Source organism: Sinocyclocheilus grahami, unplaced genomic scaffold, assembly GCF_001515645.1.
Source record: "Sinocyclocheilus grahami isolate Dianchi unplaced genomic scaffold, SAMN03320097.WGS_v1.1 scaffold313.1, whole genome shotgun sequence".
Taxonomy (NCBI): domain Eukaryota; kingdom Metazoa; phylum Chordata; class Actinopteri; order Cypriniformes; family Cyprinidae; genus Sinocyclocheilus; species Sinocyclocheilus grahami.
Genome location: NW_015505492.1, coordinates 440599 through 455759, shown reverse-complemented (window position 1 = coordinate 455759; position 15161 = coordinate 440599). Strand labels below are relative to the sequence as shown.

Sequence of the window (15161 nt, the reverse complement as noted above, 5' to 3'; positions counted from 1 at the left end):
TCTCCCCCCCCCCCCTCTCAAATGAGCCCCTAAATTGTCAAAATCCCTATGTCAGATAAAAACCCTAGAGCAAACCACAAAGGATAAATCCATGAAATTAAAATCAATCAATCAAGAAATCATAGCACAGCTACCTCTGTGATGCTGGCGACATATAAATAATGTTAAATATAACCAAAACATGCTTAATAATCTGTTGAGATTATAAAAAGAAAAAGCTTCAAAATATGATCTGACTGATTATATAAAGACATAAAAAAGGAAGAACTGACACAAACCAAAAAACAATTTTCAGTAGTTTTAAAAAGATGTCCTAGCAATATCTGCAAGTCTAGGAAGTGTTGAAGTGAAACAACAAATGTACCTGAAAAGAACTGTAGAATTTCTTCTTTACTGCAGCCGAATGGCAGTCCTCTTAGACGCAACATGCAACTGCTGCCGCTGTCATAGTCTGTGGGACTGGAGCGTTTCAGCACCCAATCCATCTCACTACGGTTTGACTTGAACACTGTGGAAGGGTCAAGAGGCAGACAATCAATTATTAGACATTTTAACAAACAAATGCACAAACATATCAACTGCTTTAATTTGTGCTATTTAAGTCTGTATGAAACAGTCATCTTTTCTTTCCTATAGTGATGCATATCTGAGTAAAGCGACTTCTCGAAAAGGGGAAAAAATGTAGGGCAGAACTTGATTTTGTACAACTTGAATTGATTTGATCATTGTAATTTTCTAATTGTGGAAATTGTGAGAAGGAGGGTATGTTAATGTTTTTGATTACAAGGGCACATGAATTTAAAAAAAAAAATTTGTGCACGAATAAACCATTTATAGTAAACAATGAAATATTCCATAAAAAAAAGCATTGTCCAATAATTCATGGAAAAGGGATAGTTCACCCAGTCTAGGCAGTCAACTGCTTCGTTTTTCTACATTGTGTACAGGAATGTACCTTCGACGTAACGATGACCCATGTATTTACGATCTTTTGCCAAAGCCTTTTTAAAGTCCTCTGATGTCTTCAGCTCCACAAACGCCTCTCCACTCTGCCTTCCCTCTTTGGAGAAGGTAAAACACACCCCCTTCACTTTCCCTACAATGTCACAATCTGTAAGTAAAAAAAAAAAAAAGGAAAATCACAACTGCAGCTCTTTTTCTGTAAACTCACATAGAGCGCTACAAAAGATGCTTTCAGTTTGAGAGTGCATACCAGAGAAAAAGGAGGCCACTTCCTCCTGTGTGCATGACCAAGGCAAACCACGGATCCGTACCACATATCCTTCATCATTATGAGACATGTTTACCTTGACAGAACTGTATCTGAAAAACAAATTCATGTAACACATATGCTGTGCCTTCAAACCTAGTGAGCTGCCTATCTAAACTATCAAAATAGTTCGTATTAGTTTTTTTTTTCTGTCTTGACAACCTTGGCAGTGTATCAAAACCAGTAATTGCCTACCTAGACCGCACTGTGTTAATTAGTCAATACTCTTAACTCGATCAAAATAGTTTGTATTAGTGTTTTCTCTGTAGTGACAACGTTGGCAGTGCATCAAACCCAGGAAGTTGCCTACTTGGGATGAATTTCTGGCCATTTCAACAGAGTTTGGAACGTACGTATGACGCCCAAAAAATGCTGTCTAGGTAATGTTAACGTTAGGCAAGTCGATATGTGAGACAGCCATGTTGTCAAGAGCCAGTGGCTTCCTTTCAAGAGAGAAAAACACAAACAATGACATTTCACACAAACGCAACATGTTTTGGTGTAGTTAGGAATACACCAAAACATGTTGCGTTTGTGTGAATAAGGTGCTTAACCTACCTTGCACCTTACCTTATATTAAACGTCAATTTAAGTTAGTTAGCCAGCTAGACAACCACTACCGGTAGGTCAAAATACGGGAGGGTTTTAAACTTGAGACCAAGCTAACATGGTAACGTTACATGCTATATATAGCATTCGTAAAACAGTTCGGTCATGTGTCAAACAAACCGCAACCGAAATTGATGAACTTTATACAAAACGACTGTAACATTAGCGAGATATTCTTCTGACAGGAATCAACGACCGACAAGTTGACAGTTTCTGGAACAAAAACCAGCACTTCCGCGATCCAAAGTACACAAAATATATTCACCATTGCGTGTAAATGATCAACTTATACATGAAAAGTTAAATAAGAAATAACGTTATATACATGAATAGCGAATAGCTTCTCACCGTCAAGCGTAACCCTGAACGATAGTCCAGTAGTTCAGAGCCGAAGTCTCGCGAGAACGCGGCCTGTCAGAGGACACTGACCTCGCTGCAGGCGCACCGAACGGTCTAACGTGTGAGCCGAGGCTCCAAGCGCATGTGGCGCATGCATCACGGAAGAGTCATCAAACGTAGGCCATGTGTATTACCGCAAGAGACTATAATAATAATAAATAATAATTCATTACATTTATATAGCGCTTTTCTAGGCACTCAAAGCGCTTTACATTGTCAGGGGGTATCTCCTCATCCACCACCAGTGTGCAGCATCCACCTGGATGATGTGACGGCAGCAGAGCCGGACAAAGTACTCAACTCCATTACTTGAGTGAAAGTACAGATACTGCTGGTCAAATATTACTCCATTACAAGTAAAAGTTGTAAAGATAGATTTTTACTTAAGTAAAAGTACAGAAGTACTTACTTTTAAAAGTACTTAAGTACCAAAAGTAAATTTCCTTTTTTGTGTCAGTGCACTGTTTTATTATTGTTGTATGTAATACTTGCAATACCTTTGAAGCAACTTACAATACATTACACCTACTGAATACACTGACTAGTTTGTAGTATCTTTGGAATAAAGCGCTTTTAGAATGTTAAAACCCTATATGGGGAAAAAAACAAAACAAACAAAAAAACCGTATTATTTAACACCCCTACACCCCCACAAAAGCAGGATGGTAGTGATCTCACACAGCTCTGGACACATCTATGTGTAGCCATTCATCCACATTTGAACAGAGTGGACAGTGATATTGCTGTAAATACAGACTGATAAGGAAGAAAATAAAAAATCAAACCTGCTTTAAAACCCAGCAACAAAATTTTAGCTGTATAACTTTACAACAGCAACACTGCTTTAACACAAAATCAAAACAGCAAGACTTATTTGACATCAAAACAAAAAATAAAAAAATGCTGTCTAATGGTACTTTGATGTCACACACAGAACAGTCTGTGCAATGCTGCTTCAGTCAAACAGTTCCTCTGTTATTGGTAATATTTTCACTTACACAATTTAGCAAAATCAGACAATATTGTGTCTAATATATACCACAATATTAACTTATTATTTAATTGTTGTAAATATCACATTTGGAACTGGTCAGTGCTCAAAAAATGATGGGAAATCACTTAATGTAGCCCCTAGAATGATTACTGATAAACTGTCTGAAAAAAATACAGTTTTTAGAGAAGAAAAAAATCACCCACTGACTTTCAAAGCTGCTACATAGTAACGACTTTCTACTTCGAGGACCTTGAAAGAAATGTAGTGGAGTGAAAAGTACAATATTTGTCTTTCAAATGTAGTGAAGTTAAAATCATAAATTTCCAGAAAAAATTATACTCAAGTAAAGTACAGATACTCAAAAAGGTCACACCTCTACTCTTTTTGAAAGACATCTTGGGATTTTTAATGACCACAGAGAGTCAGGACCTCGGTTTAACGTCTCATCCGAAGGACGGTGCTTGTTGACAGTATAGTGTCCCCGTCACTATACTGGGGCATTAGGACCCACACAGACCACAGGGTGAGCACCCCCTGCTGGCCTCACTAACACCTCTTCGAGCAGCAACCTGGTTTTCCCAGGAGGTCTCCCATCCAGGTACTGACCAGGTTCAGCCCTGCTTAGCTTCAGTGGGTAACCAGTCTTGGGCTACAGGGTGATATGGCTGCCGTTTATCTATCTGCAGCTCTGTACAAACAAGTACAGCTGTGGGAAGACTGTGAAGGCTAGTGAAGCTAATTAGAACACTCACTTCGATTTTTCCCTGAAGAAAATGAAGAAAATAATTTTCGTGAAGAAAATAATTTTTTTTTTTAGTAATAATGGACATTTTTCAGTTTTTGACTGTGTTGCATAATGCAAATATTAATATTGCAACTGGTGGTTCCAGATCAACAAGTGTTGTTTAACTATGTAGCTACTAACGTTTTAATGAATCATTTGATACAATGCACTTATTGTGTCCATACATTTTACTTCGTATTAATATTTTAAAAAGTAACACTTTATTTTAAAGTGTCCTTGTTACATGTTACATGTACTTTCTATGATAATAACAATAAATTATGCATAATTACATGCAAGTAACCCTAAACCAAACCCTAATCCAAACCCATATAGTAAGTACATGTAGTTAATTAATATTACTCAGTACTTAAATGTATAATTACACTGTAACAAGCACACCTTAAAATAAAGTGTAAACAAAAAAACAAAAAAATACCGGCATGTAATTACATGTAATTAATTTGTGTAATAATATTTATAATTACGTGTTGCCTGTAACTTTAAAAAGGGGGGGGGTTACACTACTGGGGTCAGTTTCAGCAAGCCTCAAAGCAGCACTGGACTATGACTTGCTAAATGTCACGCTAAACTTGTTACAGCTGTTTTACTCTAGAGTAGAAGCAATGGAGATTCCAATATTTACAGTTGATTCTTTTACTAATTTACCATTCAAAGGTAATCCTGCAGCAGTATGTCTTATAGAGAATGTAAGTATTACACTGCACAAGACAGTTTTATGTTTTTTAGTTTCTGATTGTTGAAACTAGTGCTGTCAAAATTAGCGCGTTAACGCATGCAATACATTTTTCCAGTTCAACGGCATTAGAAAAAATTCAATTAAAGCTGCCTTAAAATTTTGCATGTATGTTAGTATTTGTTATATATGAGTCAGATTTAAGAACATGTCTCTGAAATGCAGTGGTTTTCAAAACTGTCCTGGAGCATCCCAGTACTGTCCTCCTCATCTAACACACCCGATTCAACTCGTCAGTTCATTAGAGACTTTAGGACCTGAAGCATGCCAGAAAATGTAAAGAGTTGTGCTCCCCACAAATATAGGTCTCTGCAGGAAAATAATGGGAGTTACTAGATCAGTGGGCGAGGCCAAAACAGAGGGGCATTACCCGATTGGCCCACGTCATAGTGACGGTATGTTTAGGGGTGGGGTCAGGTAAGGGGCATCATTCTCATTGCATGATTTAGAAAACGCAGCAGTTTGAAAACACCCACAAAGTCAGAAACACCCACTTTTGCTCTGCAGAGACCTCAGTCTCGTATGGAAGGCCGTTAGAGCCAAAACGTGTGATACGCGTTAACATGTAATTACAGCTTAACACGTAATTGAGCAATGGGCACCGAAACGTGCTATGAAATAGCAGAGTTGGTGGATTTAGGCGCCAGAGTGCAGAATTCAGCACTCAACAAAACTCTGGTGTTTCAGCGATGACTCATCTGAACGCCTTTGATTGGCCATTGCATTAATAAACTCAATGGAATCGTATGTTATTGGTTGTAATGCTCTGAGATGCACTGAGATGCATGTTGAAATTTTGTTTTCAAAAACAAAAACAAAATATTTAGTTTTATTTGTTGGCCCTAATATGCAGAGTTAATTATTAATTTGTTTATCACAAGTAATCATCATTGCAAAAAAAAAAAAAAAACTCCACTGTTATCACACATAGCAGAATTTCCTCATATCGTGCAGGACTATTAGAAAGGCAAAATTAATGCAAATCAGTGGATATGTCTGCTATAACAGGATAGGTGTGTTAAGGCCAGTTGGAGCTAAACTCTGCAGGGCATTGCCCCTCCAGGATCTAGTTAGGAGACCCCAGTCCTACAGAGTTGTTACTTTGCACAACGCGTTAGCGTTAACGCGTTAGTACCTCACGTTTTGGCCCTAACGGTCTTCCATATTCCATAGTATCGAGTTGCAGTAGCCCCTCACTGCAGAACAAAGATCCAGGGGGCGGGGTTGGATCCACATCTAGGGGGTGGAGATGGGTGGGTTTAGGGATCAGGGGGTGGAGACGGGTAGGTTTAGGTACATGTAAGGTGGGAGGAGTTGGATCTGGATCCAACCTCGCCCCCTGGATCTTGTGTTCTGCAGTGAGGACCATCTCTCGAGTTGTGAGAAAATACCATGCGTGTCAGATCTGCGTCAAGTTCAGCAGCGGCAGTAAAGTAATAGCAGCCAAAAAACCTAATAACCCAGCAGTTATGAACAAAAGAAAAAAGAGGAAATCAGTAACTTTTGTAGCTTTAAGGATTTATCTATATTTAATTTAGATTTTAGTGTTTGATAACTTTAGTCAATTTCTGTATTTTTCTTACCTGCTTTATTATAATTGGTTTATGTGAAAATTGTTCACTTTAATTAGAAGTTGTTATTTTTTTTTATGTTAAAATGTATAGCTCTCAATTATACTGTAGCTAATGTTGAATGGCTATGGTCAATGGTGAAATATTAGGGGGAAAAATCTATTTCATAGAGACATTAGTAGTAGTATTGGTATCAGTGATACTCGCCTTTAGTCATAAAAAGGATGCCACTAAACAAATATTAAAATACTGTCTTTGTTGTTTCTACACTAATTTGAAGATTACATGTGAAATTATTGAAATATATATTTAAAAACATTAATTTTAGGTGGGATTAATTGTGATAAATTTTTTTTATCAGTTGTCAGCACTAATTTAAACATGTTAGCAGCTATAAAGATCAGAATATGAAATGTTTCTCTGTAATACATTTAGGAGCTGCGAGATGATCTTTATCAGAGCATTGCTGCTGAGATGAATTTATCAGAGACCGCTTTCATCACAAGACGGAAATCTATGGATTACTCCTCAGGTATTCTGCTGCTGAGATGCATGTTGAAATACTCAAACAACTCTGACTTACATGTCTGCTTTTGGTTTTGATATATTTTGAAAGGTTCGAGGTTTGGATTACGCTGGTTTACTCCCACATGTGAGATGCCACTTTGTGGACATGCAACCCTGGCCTCAGCAGCAGTGCTCTTTTACATGAAAAGTAAGAAACACTTGTTCTTACATTAATATTTAACCAAAGACAATGGACTGTGACTATTCAAAAAGCACAATATCATCCCACAGAAAATGTCAACCCTGTACTGGTGTTTGAGACGTTGAGTGGGGAGCTTTATGTGCGTCAGCATGAAGAATCTCTAATAATGGACTTTCCCTTAAACAAACCAAAGCCCCAGGTATGACCAAAACACACCTCGTGGATGCTTTCTTCAAAAAAACTCATATAGTCTCATGATTAATCAAGTAGTTGTCTGAATTTATTAGGTTTGTATGTGTTATTTGCAGGACCAACATGAAATCAAGGATCTTTTAAAGGTAACACTGTCATGTGCTAATTCTGGTTTTAGTGTGACACAAGTAGAAACTAGCATTTATTTATTCATTTTGTTTGAAATTTTCAGGCTGCTGTAGGAGACTTACCCATTCAGGATGTGTGTTACAGTCCAACCACAAAGAAACTGATGGTTCGTCTGGCTGACGCTTGTGACAGGTATGCTGCTGGACTTTTCTTAGGCATTTCTAAAAAAAGAACAAGAAAGAAAATTCTATTGATCATGGCAATGTGTTTATGGGCAATAGGAAAACAGCTTTGCAGAGAAAAATTAATAATCTATTGCAAATTGTATGTGAGGCAGATTAAAAAAAAACATTTTAGTGCAACATTCAGTCAGAGAAAAAATAATTGCCCATATACTACCTATTTACAATAGTATTTTCCCTTTCATTCTGCAGTGTTAACTCTTAATTGTTGGCAGGTCTGAACTTGTGTCTTTGAGGCCAGAGGCAGAGTCTCTTCTGAGAAATGAAACCACTGGTAAGATTAACAGTCTTATCATTACACTGAAAGGAGCAGAGAGCACTCAGTCTGGATATGACTTTTACTCCCGTGTCTTCGCCCCGTGGGTTGGGGTCTCTGAAGATCCAGTCACTGGTGAGAAGAACATTTAAAAGCTGTTTGAAATGTGTATCATGTAAACTCAAACCATTTACATGCAGAGCAATCAAAGCATCATAATACAACTTCATTTCTAAAAGGGTCTGCACATACAGTCCTTGCTGGCTACTGGTCTGAAAAGCTGAAGAAAAAGAACATGTTGGGTAAAGGCCGCCTTATCCTTCCCTGCATCATGCCATCATACACACATTGGCATAAAATACATCAGAATCCACATTAAAATGGAAGTTAACATGATCGAATAAACACGTTTAAAAGCAAATGTGTAAGGACATAAGTTCTGATGACATGAACAAAGGCTCTTGGCTCAGAATAAAGCATTCATCTCTGCAATATTTGTTTTTGCAGCTTACCAGTGCTCCAGTCGAGGAGGCGAGGTAAAGCTGGAGATAAGAAATGATGGTAGACTGGACATCATTGGTCAGGCACAGATCATTCTTCAGGGAGCTCTTAAAATCTAGACAAATTCAGAGGTGTAAAGTATTTGAGTAAATGTAATTAATTACTGTACTTGCGTATCTTTTCAGATACTTTGTAGTTTTACTGAGTATCAAAGGTATTAGCAACTGTTACTCTCTACTTCACTACATTTTTGAATGAATGTCTGTACTCTTTACTCCACTATTTGAAATGAGTGTCACAGTTATACACATTACATTTTGCATGGTACCTAGCTTTTCTGCAGCAGTTTATATCTGCTACAAAAGATGTGGTACTGCCTACTACAGTGCTCTGGAAGTACTATATGACCCTTACTCAACCAAACTTGTCAACAAGGCTATACTTTACGTGAATGCGAGCTCCTTAGCTTATCACAGGTGTTATACATGAGATGAGGACATTATGACTGCAGCCAGCAATGAGGCCGAACCCAGCACATGCAGTGCAAGAAGGCTTTGACTTTTTCATTTTACTTAACATTATTTTATCTACCAGTGAAGAGACCTTTTTAGAGGATGTTGTTGTTTTTTTTGCAATTTTGAGGTGTTCAGTTTTATTTTGGTTTTAGAAAATAAATACGATTTGCTCTCCTCACAAATCAAATCTTTCTTGTTACCTGTTCTCTGTGCCTCGTCTTGGACTTTTGCGCTTCCTGTCTCATGTGGTATTTGTAGTCAGTTTGCAGTCCATTTGTTTCCGCTTGATTAGTCTCCCCAAGTGTGTCTTGTTAGCCCCCTGTGTATATATGGCCCCCGTGTTTCTTTAGTTCCTTGTGAGTTGTTGAATGTAATGGTTGGCTGTTTTCTCATCATTCCATTCTTTATTCACTGTGGTTTTTGGTTTATTGTTTTTTTTTTCTAGTTTTTCCATCCTTGCCTATACCTGTGTTTTCCCCAGATTCTCCACGTTAAATTTTTTCACTGGAATATTTCTTTGACTAGTGCATCTTTGCGCCTATAAAATCCTTAAGTACTGTTAAAATAAAATATTCTAAGACTTTTACTCAAGTTGTTTTGGAATTGGTGACATGTAACATGTTAGTGGACTCATTTTCACTGTACGGTATCTGTACTTTTACTCAAGTATGGGTTTCATATAATCTTTACACCTCAGGACAAACTTGTGGTTTTGATGGAAATCAAGTGCATTTAACAGCTATTTTAATTAATGTGTTGGTGCAAGTTGTGTGTCATTTAATAAAATCCAAGTTCACAGACCCTCAAAACTATCCTTTTTATTATATTTAATTTTAACTCAAAGAGAAAGTCAAAGAGAATGTAATATTTGTTGAAATTTTTTATTAAACAAAACTTTATAAATTCATAAAAATTAAAAAAAAAAAAACATACACAAAACACTTACATGAATAAAAATAATGAATTAAAAAAATATGCAACATGAGGTAGGAATTGAGTAAAGAAACTCATGAGTGTAATTATGTACTAGGGCCTGTCAGCAGTGATTTATTATTAAACTTCGCATCTATTATTAAAACCGTCTATAGTCATCTGAAGCTTATGTATACCATTTCACTTAAATGTTCTTCGAGTAAAAGTTTCACAGCACTATATTGACGTACACTATATGGATCAGAAGAGGTTTTTGTTTTTTATCACAAGTGGATTCCGGGTAGTGCCTCATGGGCAGCAGCAGGCAGCTGGAAGATGTGACTTAAATTAAGGAAAATGTCAAAAATATTGTTTCACCAAAAAAGTTACTAATAATTTATTACTGACTTTAACTAATTTCAATGACAGACTGATAAAAAGTCCCTGAATGAACCTGTAATAACATTCTCATACATAAACACGGTTGTAAAGGATATCATATCTTCCTGTTGAAGGTGGCAGAGAAGTTTCTCTAGCGGTGCGTACCGGCGAAGGGTGGATGCTGAGCCCAGCATGAGGAGCTTGTGTTTGGCTCTAGTGATGGCCACATTCAGCCTGCGCCAGTCTTGAAGCAACTCACCCAGCTGTAAAATGATTTTACACATGAGAATAATTAAATAATCGAGCACATAATGGCCCATGCATCATATACTCGATCACTGCAATATACAGTTAATTGGCTTAAATGTTAAATATTTAGATATTTTTAAATGTTTAAATTCAGGGGGGAAGGCCACTTACATTGCCTTCAGGGTTGCTTCGAACAAAGGACACAATGATGACGCTCTTGTCACGTCCTTGGTATTTGTCCACAGTGTTGACTTCCAGAGCTTTAAAGGCGTCTCCCTGGAGCAGACTGGAGATGGCTTTTAGCTGTTGTCGATATGGAGCAATGACCCCAATATCAGATGCTCTACATCCAGCCTACAACACGTTTAAAATTAAAATTTAATTTCAAGTAGTACAGGGGGGAAAAAAAACATATTTCAATGCGTTTCAAAACAAATGGCATGTTCGGACCTTGAGCAGCAAAGTGACAAGGGCTTGTACCAATATAGCTTCCGTGTGGTTACTGATGCCATTTTTTTCCACCGTCTCAGGGGCGGGAACCTGAAGAAAGGTACAGTACATAATGATAAAAATGTACGAAAAACAAATTTAGGATTCTATAACAGGCCAAATGAGATGACGACTAAGAAAAAAGGCAGTCAGACTGACCTCAGACATGTCCAGGAAACAGACAGGACTATTGGGCTCCAGCGCAGCCTGGACCCAAGTGCTATACTGCGGCTGACACCCAAACAGGTCCAGCTCCTTCTCAACCTGAGCTCTACCGGGCAGCTGCAGCACTGCGCTCGCCGTCCTCTCAGAGCCACACTCCAGTCGGCCCTCATACATCAGAGCATTGCTCAGGGACATGATCGCACTGCAGGATGGAAAATGGCAAGTGTAAGAGCTGGAACTGCTGCTTGTGAATATTCTCAAATATGTATAGGAAAAATCACTATAAAAAGAGTTTTTAATGCCCATTTAAGAGATATTTAATATTAAAAAAAAAAAAAAAAACTCCACTGTTATCACACATAGCAGAATTTCCTCATATCGTGCAGGACTATTAGAAAGGCAAAATCAATGCAAATCAGTGGATATGTCTGCTATAACAGGATAGGTGTGTTAAGGCCAGTTGGAGCTAAACTCTGCAGGGCATTGCCCCTCCAGGATCTAGTTAGGAGACCCCAGTCCTACAGAGTTGTTACTTTGCACAACGCGTTAGCGTTAACGCGTTAGTACCTCACGTTTTGGCCCTAACGGTCTTCCATATTCCATAGTATCGAGTTGCAGTAGCCCCTCACTGCAGAACAAAGATCCAGGGGGCGGGGTTGGATCCACATCTAGGGGGTGGAGATGGGTGGGTTTAGGGATCAGGGGGTGGAGACGGGTAGGTTTAGGTACATGTAAGGTGGGAGGAGTTGGATCTGGATCCAACCTCGCCCCCTGGATCTTGTGTTCTGCAGTGAGGACCATCTCTCGAGTTGTGAGAAAATACCATGCGTGTCAGATCTGCGTCAAGTTCAGCAGCGGCAGTAAAGTAATAGCAGCCAAAAAACCTAATAACCCAGCAGTTATGAACAAAAGAAAAAAGAGGAAATCAGTAACTTTTGTAGCTTTAAGGATTTATCTATATTTAATTTAGATTTTAGTGTTTGATAACTTTAGTCAATTTCTGTATTTTTCTTACCTGCTTTATTATAATTGGTTTATGTGAAAATTGTTCACTTTAATTAGAAGTTGTTATTTTTTTTTATGTTAAAATGTATAGCTCTCAATTATACTGTAGCTAATGTTGAATGGCTATGGTCAATGGTGAAATATTAGGGGGAAAAATCTATTTCATAGAGACATTAGTAGTAGTATTGGTATCAGTGATACTCGCCTTTAGTCATAAAAAGGATGCCACTAAACAAATATTAAAATACTGTCTTTATGTTGTTTCTACATTAATTTGAAGATTACATGTGAAATTATTGAAATATATATTTAAAAACATTAATTTTAGGTGGGATTAATTGTGATAATTTTTTTTTATCAGTTGTCAGCACTAATTTAAACATGTTAGCAGCTATAAAGATCAGAATATGAAATGTAATACATTAATACATTTAGGAGCTGCGAGATGATCTTTATCAGAGCATTGCTGCTGAGATGAATTTATCAGAGACCGCCAAGACGGAAAGACGGAATTCTATGGATTACTCCTCAGGTATTCTGCTGCTGAGATGCATGTTGAAATACTCGATCAACTGTTATTTACATGTTTGCTTTTGGTTTTGATATATTTTAAAAGGTGCAAGGTTTGGATTACGCTGGTTTACTCCCACATGTGAGATGCCACTTTGTGGACATGCAACCCTGGCCTCAGCAGCAGTGCTCTTTTACATGAAAAGTAAGAAACACTTGTTCTTACATTAATATTTAACCAAAGACAATGGACTGTGACTATTCAAAAAGCACAATATCATCCCACAGAAAATGTCAACCCTGTACTGGTGTTTGAGACGTTGAGTGGGGAGCTTTATGTGCGTCAGCATGAAGAATCTCTAATAATGGACTTTCCCTTAAACAAACCAAAGCCCCAGGTATGACCAAAACACACCTCGTGGCAGAGTATGTGAGCAGAGTGGAGCGGCAACAATTTCCCCTCCGTGCTCCAAGCGTTCAATAACCACTCGGTTATACATTTTTGTACATTTATTCACTCATCTGACATTTGCAAAATAGCACACTTCTGTTATGTTCTGTATTGTAATTCTGTTATTAAAATTATACAATTCACATGAGTGTGAATCCATTTTTGTGTTTACGATTTACTGTGTAATGGGTATTTTAAATAAAAATAAAAAATATGTGTGGTGTAAATATGGTTAAATAATGGCATTTGGTTTATCAGCCACATAAGGGCCATCAGCCCTTTACAGAACTCAGCCATATAACAATACCATATAAGGTCCATATATCAGCCACATCTGTTTTTATTATTTGGCTCACTCTGGGTTGGGTTATGGCACTGGTTTGGTTCAGTTCTGGCTAAAAAGATGTGGACCAGTTTTGGGCCGGCGAACACAAACTAATCTGGGCCACACTTTAGCTGTTGATATGATCCAGATCTGCGCCAAAGGAAATTTGCTGACTGGCTAATGTGTTTTTTGAACCTTAAACCGCATAAACACATTTCATTACACCAAATACACAAAATAATGTTCTTTTTAGCAACATCATATGACCCCTTTAAACGAAAAATAAATGTGACTACTACTATGAATTACTGCTATAATAATATAATACATTTTATTTATATAGCACTTTTCAAAAAGAAGTGCTTCACAGACATAATAACTTGAATGCAATGTAAGAAAAATGAATAAAAAAAGATAAGACAATGAATACAAATCTAAAAAAAATAATTCATGAATAAAAGCATTAAAAAAAACTAATTAAAAGCCAACTTACAAAAATTAGTTTTTAAGTGTTTTATAGTACTACAGCTACTTTAACTGCTACTACTACTACTACTACTACTATTAATACTACTTTTGCTGGTACTACTAGTACTGATACTAAGACTTGTATTCACATTACATTATATTTTCAAGTTGATTAATAAGGTATGTATTTTGGTTTGATTTCTTCCAGACTGCTTGATAGCTGAAGCAGAAAAGGCTGACCTGGAAAATATCCATGCCAGAGAGGGGCCTACAGCAGAACCACCTCATTCTCCACCAAATTCCAAAATTCCACGACTCCTGGCAAACTCATAAACTCATAAAAAGAAACACAGCACTCCCACTGAGGCAAGCATTGTCACTCAGGTAATGAAATACTTTGAACAGCTCTCAGACTCTCAGATAGAGGAGGACCCCCTTATGTTCTGGGCTGACAACAAGGACAAATATCCACATTTGCATGCTCTTGCTCTTAAACTGCTGTCTGTCCCTGCATCTTCAGCACCAGTTGAAAGAGTTTTTAGTGTTTGGCTCACTCTGGGTTGGGTTATGGCACTGGTTTGGTTCAGTTCTGGCTAAAAAGATGTGGACCAGTTTTGGGCCGCCGAACACAAACTAATCTGGGCCACACTTTAGCTGTTGATATGATCCAGATCTGCGCCAAAGGAAATTTGCTGACTGGCTAATGTGTTTTTTGAACCTTAAACCGCATAAACACATTTCATTACACCAAATACACAAAATAATGTTCTTTTTAGCAACATCATATGACCCCTTTAAACGAAAAATAAATGCACAATACTAGAAGAATAGTTTTAACATGGTTTATTGGAACACTACAATTAGCCCAAATCCATATTAAATGACTGCTTAACTTACTTAACGTCTCTCTACTATGACGAAGCTGAGGGTAGTTACTACAGAAACATAAAGAATATGCTGTAACTTTTCCGTTTTTAAGCTGATAAATCGCTGAACGTTTTCTTCATTCCTGAATGTATGCGCGCGATCTGTACGTTATGTGCGAGCTTGTGTGTTCTGTCCGTTTGCAGCAACTATAGTTTCGAGCGGAGATTAACAAACTACAATTTACAACATGCTTTAACCTCCCGCACTCGTCCATCGCCATTTTAACCTTAATATGTGATCCACATATCTGTCAAGCTAACTAATTATGTTTAATGCGTGAGCTGGCATAATTTGTGCTCGTGACGGAGCGAGTGAAAACCTCAACGCTCAGACTTTCAAAAAATCCGCTCC

The 15161-nt window shown here is 37.6% G+C and overlaps 3 protein-coding genes across 4 annotated transcripts in view; 1 reads left to right on the top strand and 2 right to left on the bottom strand.

Moving 5' to 3' along the window:
- LOC107601829 (heterogeneous nuclear ribonucleoprotein H3-like) overlaps nt 1–2280 on the bottom strand; it is a 4736-nt gene extending 2456 nt beyond the window's left edge. The window contains exons 1-4 of one of the 2 annotated variants that reach the window (XM_016294137.1): nt 2228–2280; nt 1214–1323; nt 956–1111; nt 365–508 (exon numbers count right to left, since the gene is read on the bottom strand). In XM_016294137.1, coding sequence (XP_016149623.1) covers nt 365–508; nt 956–1111; nt 1214–1301 — 388 coding nt within the window. In that variant the 5' untranslated portion in view covers nt 1302–1323; nt 2228–2280. The remainder of the gene's footprint in view (nt 1–364; nt 509–955; nt 1112–1213; nt 1324–2227) is intronic. The other variant, XM_016294138.1, reaches the window with a different exon arrangement.
- A 2351-nt stretch (nt 2281–4631) lies between these two features.
- LOC107601825 (phenazine biosynthesis-like domain-containing protein) overlaps nt 4632–15161 on the top strand; it is a 37440-nt gene continuing 26910 nt past the window's right edge. The window contains exons 1-4 of the mRNA XM_016294134.1: nt 4632–4766; nt 6820–6916; nt 12746–12844; nt 12928–13037. Coding sequence (XP_016149620.1) covers nt 4683–4766; nt 6820–6916; nt 12746–12844; nt 12928–13037 — 390 coding nt within the window. The 5' untranslated portion in view covers nt 4632–4682. The remainder of the gene's footprint in view (nt 4767–6819; nt 6917–12745; nt 12845–12927; nt 13038–15161) is intronic.
- On the bottom strand, nt 9886–11323 carry LOC107601826 (DNA replication ATP-dependent helicase/nuclease DNA2-like). The gene is made up of 5 exons (XM_016294135.1): nt 11119–11323; nt 10921–11010; nt 10642–10824; nt 10338–10484; nt 9886–10178 (listed from the first exon to the last, which is right to left on the bottom strand). The coding sequence occupies exons 1-5, from the start codon at nt 11317–11319 to the stop codon at nt 10125–10127; spliced, it is 675 nt and encodes a 224-aa protein (XP_016149621.1). The 5' UTR covers nt 11320–11323; the 3' UTR covers nt 9886–10124.

Coding starts and splice junctions, on each gene's coding strand:
- LOC107601826 (XM_016294135.1), bottom strand. CDS start 11,319: ATGTCCCTGAGCAATGCTCTGATGTATGAGGGCCGACTGGAGTGTGGC. Junction 10,825..10,920: donor TTGTCACTTTGCTGCTCAAG/GTCCGAACATGC, acceptor AACGTGTTGTAG/GCTGGATGTAGAGCATCTGA. Junction 10,179..10,337: donor ACCTTCAACAGGAAGATATG/ATATCCTTTACA, acceptor AATTTAAGTCAC/ATCTTCCAGCTGCCTGCTGC.